Raw genomic sequence first — 14,808 nt, forward strand, 5'->3', positions numbered from 1 at the left:
ATTTATAAAGAGTGAAGACAACTGTTTATCTCTGCAGAGTGGGATTTAGGAAGAAATAAAAATAAACAAAATAATTTTGAAAGGCAACCCAAATTTGGCAGGAAAGGGAAAAACGGTGCGCGTGCGGCGCTAGCGATGAACACGGGTCGTGAAATGACTGACAGCTCGTGACCCAAAAGGCCTAGCCTCTCCAGGATGGGCGGTGCTTGGCTGGATTTGCTTTCCTCACAAGGCGGCGGGCGGCGGGAGAGCCCTCTCAACGGCCAATGATCACAGCGGAGAGGGAGGGAACAGAAGAGCGTGCTTCACGTGCGCGTTGTTGACGGTCCGCTCCTAGCAACCGGAGGACGCGGCTGGCCTGTCGCCATGGCGACCTCGCCGCGCCTTTACTCCTGGCTGCTGTCTGGGTTTCCAAGGACCGGTTCTCCTCTGGAAGGTACCGAACTTGCGAGAAGAGGGTTTTGTGGGGTCCCCCCCGTGTGTGTTCTGGGGGGGGCGGGAGGGGGTGGTTGTTCAGAGAAGGGCTCTGGCGAAGGACTTCGGCTCGCCTCGCCAGACGCCCCCGCCGCCAGTGGAGAAATGAGCGTGTCACTGTGGCGTTGGAGCCCCCCTGGGACTTTGTCTCCACGCCCTGTGAGGAGCCCGGTGCGCTGCTCTCCGGCCGAGGGCGCTCGAATTGCGCACCACCACCCCGCCCCGGTGACCGGGAAGTCCGCTGCAGGTTTGCTGTCAGGAAGCCCTCAGGCCTGTTTCCTTCAGTAGAGGTTATTCCGAAGTAAGGGTGCAGAGGATTGCAACCGCAATTCAGGGCACCCTTTTACTTGCAAGCACAATCGTATGCAGAGGGAGAAATCCAGTTTTCGACATAGGCTGATAGTTTAGTTTCTTAGCATATGTTAAATGATGATGAACATATGAAGCTGCCTTATGCTGAATCAGACCCTCACTCCATCCAAGTCAGTATTGTCTACTCAGAATGGCAGCTGCTCTCCAGGGTCTCAAGCTGAGGTTTTTCACGCCTATTTGCCTGGACTCTTTTTAGTGGAGATGCCAGGGATTGAACCTGGGACCTTCTGCTTACCAAGCAGATGCTATATCACTGAGCCACCATCCCTCCCTTCCCTGATAATTTGCCGATGAGGTCTGCTGAGATTGAGATTGAAAGAGATCTTTGGGTTGTCACGGACAGCTCATTGAAAATGTCTGTTTAGTGTGCTGCCAGGGTGCAGAAGTAAACCTCCTTAATAGGAATTATTAGGAAAGAAACCCGGGGGGGGGGGGGTCATACCTTGACATGAATCTATGTTGCAACCTCATTTGGAATACATGTTTGCAGTTCTGGTCACTGCATCTCAAAGTGGACATTGGAAAAGATGGGAAAAGTGGAAAGAGGGCAACCAAAATGATTAGGATGCTGAAGCACTTTTCCAAGGAGGAAAGTCTGGAATTTTTCAGTTTAGAAAGACTGATGAGAGAAGACAAACTAGAAGTTTATAAAATTAGGTGTGGGAGCTTTTTCTCCATCTCATACTACTACACTTAGGAGCACCCAATAAAATTTTTGGCATATAGGTTTAGAACAAGCAAAGGGAAATACTTCTTTATTTGGTGATTGTGGAACTGACTTCCAAGAGATACAGCTATGGACCATGAGGGTAGATGACTTTGAAACGGGGTGTGACGGACTGTCAAGGGGTAATGTCTAACAGAGTCTGAGAACCTTTGAGTGACAGGCAGTTTGAAAGGAATTCTGTTGAGAGTCAGTAAAGCACTGACTGTAGACTGCGAAGAAAGCTAAAAGAATCCGTGGATCAAGGAGGATCCTCATTCAAGCAAAAAAAAAAAAAAGAAGGGGGGATAGCTTCTAGTAAAGAGAAGTGATTCCTCCCCAGTTAAGAAGGGAAATAGCTTCTGGAAAAGAGGAGTGATCCCTGGTTTGTATATAAAGAAGGGTTTGGGGAACTTGGTTGTACGTTCCTGTCGTCTTATGTGTCCATGAAACTCAGAAAACTATGCTTGTGTGTGTAAGCAGAAACTGAAAAGCAAGCTTCTCTCCTGAAAGTTTTAAAGACTTTGTTGAATAGCAAAAAACACTTACTTGCTGGCAACAAATTATCTGGTGTTTTATGAATACGAAGTCACCTCAGTTTTATTATCTGTTCACCTCATACATCCTACACCTGATTCCACCTGACCCTTTCTCCTCCAAATTAAATAAAACATTTTTTGTTTATTTTGAACTTTCAAAAGCATCTTGTGTGCCATTTCAAAAGCAGAGTATAAGAAGGTGATTTTGTCTCTTCCTCTTCCCTAAGCCTGACTAAAAATATATGTTTTATAAATTTATTTTATAAATGTATTTTAACTATGTTTTTTATTGTAACTGGTTTGTTTTTTGTTGCTGTGCATCACCCAGAGTCCTGCAGTAGCAGGGATTGGGCAATCCACAAATCGTGTGTGTGTGTGTGTGTGTAATAAAGTGATTGAGTGGGACAGCCATAGACAAAGAAATAAAAAGAAAATAAATAAAGGGGCTGCTCAGCAAGAGAAAAGACAGAAGGAAAAATTCTGTGTGCGAGGGAGGGAAGAGGAGTATATTGTTATAGGGAGTTAGGCAGATTCATGGAGTCAATCTGCGACCACTGAACCACGGTGAGCAAAGGGAACCATGTTCAGAGTGTTATGTATGTGGACTCAAGAGAAGACTTTGGGTATTCCCGCCGAGCTCATTGGAGCCAGGCGGACTGAGCTTGGGGACTTGGGAACAAAGGGCTGCAGGATACAAATCTCTGCAGCCCTAGACCAATCACAACCCCCCACCGGTATGAATGACCCAATGATGTGCTAGCTTGGGAATCCAGAGATGTATATAAGTTGGGATGGTAGGCCCCATCCTCAGTCTTGTACTGTGACTTTTTACTATGTGATTCCTATTAAAGAGCTTGTTATCATTTACTCCGAGACTCTGCCATGCATAGAACCCACTATATTATAGTGGTGACGAGGATGGAATCTGGATGAGTGAGGTCCAGGGCACCCCAGCACAGCTAACCGCACTGAGCTCCAGTGTCGCCACGCAACAGGCACCGCCGCCCAGCCCGACCATGGCCGCCGTGTCCGAATCACAAAACTCCATTCCGGAGTTCGACATGGCACAGCCCGAGGCCTGGGAAGCCTAGGTCAAAAGACTCAAGTACCTCGTGGCACAGCGAATCAAGGATGATGAACCCGAAATCAAAAACGGCCATCCTGGTGAGCAACTGTGGCATCGCCACGCTACAGCTAGCAGAGAGCCTGGTCGTGCCAGAGACGCTTCCTTTGACAAGATCATCGAGGCACTGACCGGCCATTTCTTTCCGAAGCCTACTCCCCTCACACGGAAGCTACAGTTCCTCGACAGCTTCCAGGAGCCAAACAAGACCGTAGCAACCTTCCTAGCCCGCCTGCGAGACTTGGGCAGGAAGACGGAGTACGGCGCACAGTTGGAAGAGACCCTGCTCGTGAAGTTCACTCACAGCCTCAGGGATGGGAAGGCATGTCGGAAAAATGCGACAGAATCAAAGCCAACCTTGGAGAAGGCCCTACAAATAGCTACTGCCATCGAGGATGCGCACAAAGAGAAGGCCCGCCGCCCAGGGACCAGGGCCCACCAGCTGTGACCGGCCGCAGAATCAGATGACTCGGACAGGGACGACGCCCTCAAGCTGCATCAGGCAACCCAACAAAAGGCTAGGCCACGAGCAACAGAATCGACCACCCCCAAGACCTGTGCCAGCTGTGGGGAGCCACACAAGTGGCGCACATGCAAGTTCAGGAGCACGACCTGCCATACATGTGGGAAGGCCGGGCACATAGCTCGAGTGTGCCAGTCGGCGACGCTGCGCCTAGGAAAACTATTCCAGGACATTACAGAAACCAGAGTGAAACTACACTCAGATAGACAAAGAGGGTCTGGTTGTCATGGCTGGGGTAAAAAAATTCCATGATTACCTGTACGGCCGGTCCTTTACGATCTTAACGGACCACAAGCCTCTGCTGGGCCTGTTCGCCCCCGACTGACAAACACCCCAAATGCTTTTACCACGGGTGTTGAGGGGGTCCATTTTTCTGGTGGGTTATCAGTATGATCTTAAGTACCACCCAGGGGAAGCAATGGGTCACACTGATGCTCTGAGCCACCTGCCGCTGCCCTCCATGGATCCAGACCCAACTCCGGCATTCCAGATCATGTCACTGGAAGCCTTCCCGGATCGCCCGCTGCTCTTCCAAAGACAAAAACCCTCTCCCGAGTTCTGGACTGGGTGTGGAGGGGGTGGCCAGAAGGATGGGTGGGCTCAGAATTTTCAGCATTTGCATCCCGCCGGAACAAACTGTCTGTGCATAAGGGGTGCCTGTTGTGGGGTGGTGGTGCCCCCGGTACTTCAGCAGCGAGTCCTAACAGTGCTACGCGAAACCCATCCGGGGATTGTACGCATGAAAGTGCTGGCCCGCAGCTATGTTTGGTGGCCAGAAATTGACGACGCCATTGAATCCTGGGTGGCCCGATGTCAGCCATGCCAGGAGACACGTCTGGCACCACCCTGCGCCCCGGCACAACAGCAGGAGTCCGCTCGCAACTCCTGGTCCCGCCTGCACTTCGACTTCGCGGGGCCCTTCCAGGGGCATATATTCTTCCTCATTGTGGACTCCTACTCCAAATGGTTAGAGGTAGTGCCAGTAGTCTCCACCTCTTCTCAGCCAGCGTTAGGGGCACTCCGCAGGGTTTTTGCCACACATGGTATCCGATAATGTGCTAGAAGGCAACACATAGGAGAGGCTTTGATCTATCTGTTCTGTTTATTAGCCCTCTGGGGCAATCGGCTGGCCACTGTGTGAGATTATATGCTTGATTAGATAGATGAGTCATCTGATCCAGCAGATTTTACATCTATTCTTATGCTGGGCAGGATGCAGGACAAGATGGTTTGTTCCAGCAGGACATCTGACTCCAATCTGCATTGTCAGTGGAATTTTCCTTCTGAGTAAAAAGGCCTAGAACCGATGTGCAGAGGGAGCCCAGTCCCATCAAGTAAATCTATTTTAATTATATTTGATCACAGGCAAGCAAGTATACATAAAAATGGGTGAGCCCTACAACAGGCCTGTTACATTCAGCCCTTGGATTCTGATAACTTGTAAGAGGTGTCTGCACAACCATCTTGCCCCATTCACAGAGAGAAGGAAATAGGATGTGGAATGCTCAGCATCTCTCTCAAAATTCTCCAGTGAAATCTTTTAAGGGTGTGTGTGTATAAGTCACAGCTGATTTACAATGACCACTCATGGGACTTTCAAGGTGAGAGATGTTCAGAGGTGGTTTGCCATTGCCTGGCTCTGTGTTGTGACTTCTTTGGTGGTCTCCCATCCAAATACTGACCAAGGCTGACCCTGCTTAGTATCTGAGATCTGACAAGATCTGGTTAGCTTGGGCCATCCAGGTCAGGGCAGCCTGTGTAGGAACCCTTTAAGGCCAGTAATTCCAGTAGCGTGTCTCAGCATTTGTGAGCAGCTTTGAAGGACTTAGAGAACTATGATTTTGCCTTCACCACATACCTTTAGAGTGTCACCTTAGCTGAAACAGCACTGATCTGCATTTGTTCTGAGACAACAAAATCCAACATTGTTGGATCAGGATTAGTTGTTAAGAAAAATTATAAGTAGTGATCCAGGAATTTGCAAGTAACACCAAATGTACTACTTGAATTGTACTCTAAATCCTAAAAAATTCTTGAACAATAATATGTAAGCAATGAAGATTTGTTTATTTTAAAAAAATAGGTTGCTAGCATAAGAGAAATAAAACTAATGATTAAGACAAGATCTTCAGGTTTTATATATTTCTCTGGCAACACAGAATATCACCATCAGTCTTCAGCATCACTTTACTTTTTTTGGGGGGGGGGAATTTGTGTGATTTTGGCAAAAAGATCTGAATGAATGGGGGATTCGTTTTCTTACTGAATGCATTGTTGCTACCACTTGGAAGATTTGCTCCACACTGTGCCCTTTTCCTTGGTTTTCTCCTGCTTTGTCATGATCTTTCCCAAACCTGGTTTGGTACAATCTTTTCAGAAAGATTGCAGTCAAAATGCCTTTGCACACCATGTGGACAGGAAGGTGCATATTTTTGAAGGTCCCATCCACATCAGCATAATTTTCCTTGATTCAGGCTGCTGTCTCTCTCGTAGTACTTTCAGTTGTCTTGTGCCACTCTTCTACAGGCTAATAAAAACCAGCAATTGCTTTAATATTTTAATAACCACCTGTGACCCCGTATGTGAAAGCTAAATTTGCAGGTCAGAACCACATGGATGCTAAAGAGATTTTTCTGTACACTTGGGAAATTCCCCACATGTGCAGAAAAATCTTAAATAAAAAACACATAGGGATGTTTTTTTAAAATAAAAAAATGCATCCCCCAATACAATTTTGTTGTCTGTGCATATGCAGACAACACACTTCAGGAAACATCTTTCGCTAGCTGCCATGGTTGAGGAGGACACTGGTTGTTGCTCTGGGCACAGTGGCAGCAGACACTGGCAGCTGCTGCACGCACAGCCATAGGGGTGGACTGTGGCAACCGCTGCAGGTCTGGCATCGAGAGATGTGGATTTGTAAATTCCTGGTGAACCCCAGCTGCCAAGCTCAGTGTTGGTGATGGAGTGAGAGCCTTGCTGCCTCAGCAATGAAAGGGATATGGGATCCCTCTGCCCCACGAATCTCATGGGCCCTTCCTTGTAGGTTATAATGTCATAATGATGTATTATCACAATCTACTAGTTCTGAATTCTCGGCTTTCATAATAAAGAAGACTCTGGCCCTTTTCTTTGTCACAGTATAAGATGAGCACCTTTCCTCTTGTATCTCCACAACAAAACAGGCTAGATACTTGTATTTTAAAAACAAGAAGAGCTACAGGATAGTGGCACTAGATCATTAAAATTCAACAGTGATCTGTTCAACACTGACCTAGCAGTTGCTGATTTTTAAAAAGCTCTCTAGTGGCCTAAGGGAACTGAACCAAGGAGAGGGCTGGGGAAAGTGTGGTGTGGATGTTCCATTGCCACAATGAATGCCACTGCATCAGCAGCAAAAGCTACATGGAGAGTAATTGCCTTCTGGAAGCAGTACACACCGCATGTAAATGTTGTCAGAGTAACTTGCTCAGCTCAGCCTCTTTCTCAAACCTGTCTAGTGACTAGATCCAAATAGGCAGCCGTATTGGTCTGAAGTAGTAGAACAAAACAGGAGTCGATTGCACCTTTAGGACCAACTTAGTTTTATTCAGAACGTAAGCTTTCGTGTGCATGCACACTTCTTCAGACGAGGAATGAGGTGGGTCTGCTTACTGTACCTCATTCTGTTCTGTCTAGTGACTGGTACTCTTTTGCCTATCTGTTTGCCAAGGTGTATGAGGTGAGCCTTTGCCATGGGCGTGGCACTGACCAGAGCAGCTCAATGGACTACTGCTGGTTCTGGGACTGGCACACTAGAAATCACGCCACTGAATGAATCTCTCCTGAATGAAATAATTAAGTTTACTGAAAGCTTCAGCAGCAAACACCCTCAAGAAGCTGCTTTCATCTTCAAGGAGCCACTTGAATGGCAGACTCATCTAGAGCCTTCTGCATTTGAATCAGGCTATCTGGTCAGGTAAGAAAGGGTGGGATAAAAATGTAACTGATATGGCCTTAGTATGCAATGGTATACGATAAACCAAAACTAACCAGAGTTGTTGGGCAAGGCACTGCATTTATTCTCAAGCATCCTTTGGGTATGGGTAGCTCAGACCTATATCCGTGTCTCTAAAAGCCTGCTCTTCAGTACTGTTCTGGTGGGACCATCAAATGAAATTTAGGACAGCAGTGTCCAATCCACATACATTTTTAGCTAGCTAGCTCCCATTACCCTTTGTGGAGTAACATAATAGGACTTTTGTTAGCCAGACTGCTGAGAGAGAGAGGAATATGTTTGTTATGAAAAAAAAAACCCTGACATTTTGAGGGCTTGGGTAGAAGTTGGGTTTCCTCCCCATGAGCATTCCCAACCAAACCTTTTCATGTATATATGAAGAGCACCTGTTTACTGTTAGTAAGAAAAAGTAGAGTGCCTTGACAAGGAGCAAATTTTATGTCATGGAAGGCCCAAGATACATTCTTAGTATTAGGCATCTGCAGGACCAGCCCTGCTACTAGGCAAATTAGGTGACTGCCTAGGGCACTGGCCTTCTGGGGGTGGAAAATTGGGTGCCCATGTGACTCAATGATGTTAGGGGGCAGTGCGGGGGGTGGGGTGCCAGAAGTTAGCCTTGCCTAGGGTGCCAGACAGTCTAGGGCCAGCCTGGGCATCCAGGTCCTTGAGTACAAAATGTCCTTGGGGCACTCAGTTAAAGGCAGTATGGAACAGTAGTTAGCATGGAGGTCTAGATGAACTTGGGTAAAAATGTCCACTCAGCCATGAAAGCTCACTGACTGACCTTGGGCCTGTCACTCTATCTCAGCCTCACCTGTGCCACAAGGAACTCCTTGAAAGAAGGATGGGACAAAATTGTACTAGAGATTCATTGTGTATTTTTCAAGCATTAAATATATCTGAAGCATGTCAGAAATTTATAAAGGCAAAATAAAGCCAGACCTTGCCAATAAATTTATACACTCATAGGTCCATGTGTTGAGAGAGAAGGATCTGGGTATCTGATTCTAAGTCCATTCACTCCTTTTATGAAGGTGAACGGTACTGGACATAAATGTGAAACTCTTTGTGCCCATTTCTCTGTTACTCAAATTGCAACTTCATATCTTGATATCTTTAGCAAAGTCTATATCCTTCTAAATTATTCATGTGCCATAATAATGATTTTTCTTTTCCAGCAATGCTTTCATAGCTGCTGCCCATTCAGAAGTTTTAGTATCTGTTTGTGTTTATTCTTCTAGTGAAAAAAAAGTTCAGTCCCAAGAAACAGACAAAGATGGACAGCCGTTGCTCCTGCTCTCTGGATCGACCATCAAAGTTCGCAGCTTTGCACAGCTGTCTCGTTTGCTGTACGTGGCTGCAGAAAAAAGGCTAAAAGAAGCACAAGCCTGCCTTCAAGGTAATATTTTATACTGTTGCTGTTTGATTTGAATCTTTACCACAAGCAGTGGTACACGCAATAAATGTGACTGTTGCATGAGTTGGGATTTTGCTATTCAGGACTTTCTGCTTATAAACGCCAGTAGTTCTGCTCTACAGAGGGATTCCCACACAACTTATTTTGTCTTCCTTCCCTATCATTTGGCCCAGAATCAGAGTTTGCTGCTGCTCCACCCTGTTCTTGTTCCTACAAGAACTTAACTGCTAGGAGCATCCCACGTTCATCTTGGTTCAGAACAATCAACAGTATGCTTAAATCAGAAAATTCTTACTTAAAACATCTTTTCATTTCATCACGGTTCATAAATAGTTACTTCTTGACACTCTGAATCTTGGCAATCATGACATGTCCTAACCTGATGTTCTTTTGAATTTTTGCACCAATATGAATAACTTGCAGTCAATAGAGATCCCATTGTGAAAATTCTTGGCCTGGATATGGGACCATTGAAGGAGAAGATATGTCCATGCTTCGTTTATTAGATAAAGTGAAAAAAGATGATGCTGCTGATACCGAAATGAAAATGAAAATATCCCTTCTTCTCCAGCAACTGGATATGCAATTACTCAACAGCTCTTTGAAACAGATTTCACAGTGAGTATATTTCAAACAAATTCTTAGCTTTTTAGCTTTTTTGTTCTGTTAATATAAAACAGTTCTTTGTTTAGAACCCCAGAATGATACCAGAGTGATTTTGATGGTTTTGTCAAAATGAAGGTTATTAAGCAGCTTCTCAAAACTGGGGCAAGTAATCAACAATTTTCTATATGTTTGCAATGCAGACATGCACATTGCCAGTGTGGGATAGTAATTAATCAGACTAGGATCTGGAAGGTGCAGGTTGAAATCCTCAATCTGATATGGAAGCTTTCTGAGAGATTTTGGGTCAATCACTCTCTCTTACCCCTAACCTACCTCACGACATTGTTGCTAAGGTAAAGTGAAGAAGAGAACAATGTAAACTGCTTTGGTTCCCCATTCAGGAGAAAGGTGGAATATAAATGAAGTAAATAATGAAATATTATTATATATACATGAAACGTTTCCAGTGGTTGTGGAAGCAGAGGGAATCATATTGAGCAAGGTTAGCTACAACTTCTTCATAGTTTACATTTAGAAGTGTAATGATCAACGAACAAAAATACCTTTAGTGGAAGGACAAATTTGCATACTACCAGTATGTCAACAAATATCTTTTTGGAGGATATTGGGAAGAGTGTACAATAATTTACAGCTTAATAAACAAAGTCTACCATTTGTTATTTGAAGAAAAGGTCATCCTTTATTTACCACATTTATCATCCACTTTTCTTGTTCAGACTCACAGAGGATTAGAGTTATAAGAACAATGAAAAAAGACCAGCATCATTCAGGTTTTCTTTTCATTACCTGTTTCAGTAACACAGTGTAGTCAGAATGCCTCCTTCAGTTTTATCCCCACTGCATAAAAATGTTTTCTTCCAAATAATTAACTTAAAATGCAATCCTAAGCGGTCCTATGCCCTTCAGAGTCCACAAAAAGACAATAGGTTCAGAAGGGTGTAACTTAGTTTAGGATTGCACGGTTGAATTTTCAGTAATTTAACTTTTCCGTTAAACCTGCTAATGCTTATGGTCCTATTTATTACCAGTCTGAGGAAGTTAAGGGATCTCTGGAGTGCAGCCAATGAGGTGTTGTCATTCGATATTTTTTTTTTAAGTATGTGCAAGTCTCAGTAAAAAGTAATGTACTTCCAATACTTTCTGTATGCTGGATGTAAGTGGTTTGTTTAAGAAAGATCCAATATTGTCTTCTGTTTTTCCCCCTCACTGAATTATAACTGTCCTCTCAAATATTATAACGTAACTACTTTATCCTAATTACAGAGAAGTGAGATTAACTCCTGCTGCTGTGAAAAATGAAGTAGATCTGCTTAAACGTTTCTCTGGGGCCAGGGAAAATGCAGTTCTTGAATCACTGGAATATACATCAGGTCCAAACTCGTCTTTTATGTCTTCTGGTCACATAAATGTTATTACATATTCAAGATAGATGTAAATGTAATTATAGTTAAGTGACAGTGCCCTGAGAGGACCCATCTTGCTAGAAACTCCCATAATTCAATGTGAATTCTGTGACACCTCAAAGATGAATACATTTATTGCCATCTGTTTTTGTAGGCTATTCTTAACACCTGCTTCATCAGATAGCTTGTGATTTGGGGTCTATGCATGGTCTAAGTACATAAACTCTTTGTGCTGCATATATCCCTCCCCCTAGTGATTGAATAAGGATCTCCAGTTTATGATAATAGAATCATAGAGTTGGAAGGGACCTCCAGGGTCATCTTGTCCAAACCCCTGCACAATGCAGGAAATTCACAAATACCTCCCCCAAAATTCACAAGATCCTCATCACTATCAGATGGCCATCTAGCTTCTGTTTAAAAACCTCCAGGGAAGGAGAGCCCACCACCTCCCGTGGAAGCCTGTTCCACTGAGGAACTGCTCTGACTGTCAGGAAGTTCTTCCTGATGTTGAGCCAGAAACTCTTTTCATTTAATTTCAACCCATTGGTTCTGGTCCTATCTTCTGGGGTCACAGAAAACAATTCCACACCATCCTCTATATGACAGCCCTTCAAGTACTTGAAGATGGTGATCATATCACCTCTCAGCCACCTCCTCTCCAGGCTAAACATGCCCAGCTCCTTCAACCTTTCTTCATAGGACTTGGTATTCCTTTGTGATGTTCCTTTGTGTAATGTTATAATCCAGATTTATTTTATGCTCCTTTACTCTAGCCACGTAATTTAAAAACATGGCCCCAAACACTGCTGCTGTTTAATTACAGACTATGAATTCTCAAACGGATGTCGTGCCCCACCTTGGAGACAAGTCCATGGGGAAATTTGCTACTTAATCATTAAACCACGTGACTCAGACCCTATGTATGTCACTTGCAGCACAGCAGGAGTATTTTTAAATGGAGTAAGTAATAAAGATATCGAAAGGCAAATCATAGCATTAATAGTGCTTATGCTTTGGGCTAAATGGTAAGCTACTTAAAGTTGTTTTACATACAGTCCAGTCCTCAATCCAGTTGGTGAGCATCATTTTAGATTCTAGTACTTCTAGTTAACCCTTTGAGCCAAGTGCCAAGGGAAAATGTGAACTGTAATGGCATACATGCTGTACCATTTGGTCTGCAATATGGCTAATATAATACAGTGGGTTCAACACATGGAAGGGGTGAGGTGGTAGTGATAATCAGCTCTTTATTAGACACAGCATCATATAGGGCTGCACTATAAGACTAACTACTGGGCCAACAGAGCCAACTATATATACATTCCAGGTTCCCGTGCTAGCATCCTATTGGAACATTCAAACCATCAGGAAGCCCGTGATTGGAGCAGGGCAGCAGGGATTTGGATCCTACTGCCCATTGTTCCCAAGTCCCCAAGCTCTGTCCTACAGGCTCCAATGAGCCAGGCAAGAACTCCATATAATAGACACATTACCGATCACATATATAACAGCTAAAGAAGTAAGTTATGGGACATTTTCTTTGGTCACTAAGGAAGCTGTCCTGTGACTGGCTGCTTTGTTCATAGTGATTATTCAAACAATACAGAAATTGTGCCATTGTACTAACCCCTGTGCAAGGGACCATGCAGTCCAACAGTAATCATTTCCACCTTTTCTTTAGGCAGGCACTAGACAATCAACAATTATAGCACACAAAAGTTTTTATGCTCATTTAACTTACTGCATACTCACATATTAGCTGTTCTTTATGCTATACTGTTGAGCTATGTTGTTTGGAGTCCAGCATATGAATTGGAAAATAAATCTCTTTCCTTGATTATCATAATGATTATAGTGTATCAATGTTATTCATTGGCAAAATACTAGAAGATTTCTTGAGTAATACTAATGTAAAAAAAGCCAACCCTCAGCAGCACTGCCAAGGGAAGTAAAAGAAATATATGATTGCTAAACTTGGGTTTTGGGGGGGGGGGGGGAGGAGCCTTAATGCTGTGAGCCTCATATTGAATGGGTAACTGGGCCCACTTTGTATGTGGAGAACAGAGTGAACCATACCAAATAATTTCAAGACTTGGTCTGTGTTCCTGAAAAGTGAGTGTGCATTTCAAGAATATGCAAGGCTGTGGAATAAAATAATAACATTTGCTGCTTTTGCAGGGAAGAGAAAAAGAAAAAGATGAAATCAACTATGAGAGAAAGAGTGACATATATAAAGACCTTGTCACATTTTTAAGGGAAAGATCAGCGGTGTTTGTAGAAAATATGGCTAAGCAGGTATGTGTTGGGTTTGATCCCACTAATGGTTTGATCTTGCTAATGCATTCCACTAGCACAGGTGTTTTCCTCCAGTAGAAGGAACTTGCCCTGTGTCTTGTGTCAGGGGGAAACTCCTTACATTGGAAAAAACTCTACTAGTGGAACGGCTGCACAAGATCCATTGACCCGTACTAGATCATTCCACCATGGATAACCACTGTTAATACAATGTACTTAGAGTAACATATGTGAAATAGTTTTTGCTCTTTCTATTATGGCTCATTCTTTATATTTGCACAGTACACATTACATATATGTCATCCCATCTAACAAGGTTAGTTCCATACTGAAATAATGTTTAATTAGGATCAAACTAATTGTTACCTGGGAAACACAGAGGTACACATGTAGGCATTCTTTCATGTGCATGTCCAACCCTGATTTAAGGTTACTACACAAAGGTATAATTGAAGCAATGAAAGAGAGAGAGAGAGACTGCTAAGTAATAAGTTAACTTTATTAGCTAGAAAAGGCAGAGACAAAAGAGCAACTTGAAGTTTGAAGCAAAAGACTCTAAAAAATTTCTCTACCCCTTGCTATCTATGATGCTGGGATTTTAGGTGTCCTCTGATCTCACCTTCTGATGTTTAGTTTAACATTTAAAGGGCAGTGGTGGGACACAGAAAGGTTCGTTCCCCATTATACTGCTTCCCCAGTAGAAATTGTGTCCAAAGACACAATTAGGCACTTCTATGACTATTAAAGTAACATTTATATACATTTTTGTCATTTGCATCACCATATATGTGATATTACAAAGAGCTCCATGGTGCAGTGGTAAAGCTGCAGTACGGCAGTCAGAACCCTCTGCTCATGATCTGAGTTCGATCCCAACAGAAGCTGGCTCAGGTAGCCCGCTCAGGTTGACTCAGCCTTGCATCCTTCTGAGGTTGGTAAATTGAGGCAATTGCAAACCACCCTGTAAAATAAAGTTTGCCATGAAAATGTTGTGAAAGCAACGTCACTCCAGAATCGAAAACGACTGGTGTTTGCACAGGGGACTACCTTTACCTTTTTTATATATGTGATATTAAGCACAGTGTTCAGGAAGTACATATTGAACAGGTGGTTTTAAGCAGCTGTCATTATTGCTTGTGCAGTACAATCACTCTGTTTACAGCTGCACAGTCTGAAGCCTTTTTGTAAAAATGCCTGCAAGAATTTTGTGCAATGGAAAATGTTTGATAACTTCAAATACTTCTTTTGGCATTTTACATGTGCATGTTGAATGTAATCATTAATGGTTAATAGGTGTTGTTTCTTTAATTGCTGTGGGTAGATAAGATAAAA

At 43.6% G+C, this 14,808-nt stretch overlaps 1 protein-coding gene across 1 annotated transcript in view; it reads left to right on the forward strand.

Moving 5' to 3' along the window:
* The first annotated feature begins 394 nt into the window (after positions 1-394).
* The window catches only part of ODAD2 (outer dynein arm docking complex subunit 2), a 118,372-nt gene continuing 103,958 nt past the window's right edge, over positions 395-14,808 (forward strand). The window contains 8 exon segments of the mRNA XM_060248287.1: positions 395-436; positions 7,447-7,692; positions 8,973-9,130; positions 9,572-9,598; positions 9,601-9,766; positions 11,039-11,145; positions 12,005-12,141; positions 13,360-13,476. Of these exon segments, the coding sequence (XP_060104270.1) occupies positions 7,469-7,692; positions 8,973-9,130; positions 9,572-9,598; positions 9,601-9,766; positions 11,039-11,145; positions 12,005-12,141; positions 13,360-13,476 (936 nt within the window). The 5' untranslated portion in view covers positions 395-436; positions 7,447-7,468.

Source organism: Heteronotia binoei, chromosome 10, assembly GCF_032191835.1.
Source record: "Heteronotia binoei isolate CCM8104 ecotype False Entrance Well chromosome 10, APGP_CSIRO_Hbin_v1, whole genome shotgun sequence".
Taxonomy (NCBI): domain Eukaryota; kingdom Metazoa; phylum Chordata; class Lepidosauria; order Squamata; family Gekkonidae; genus Heteronotia; species Heteronotia binoei.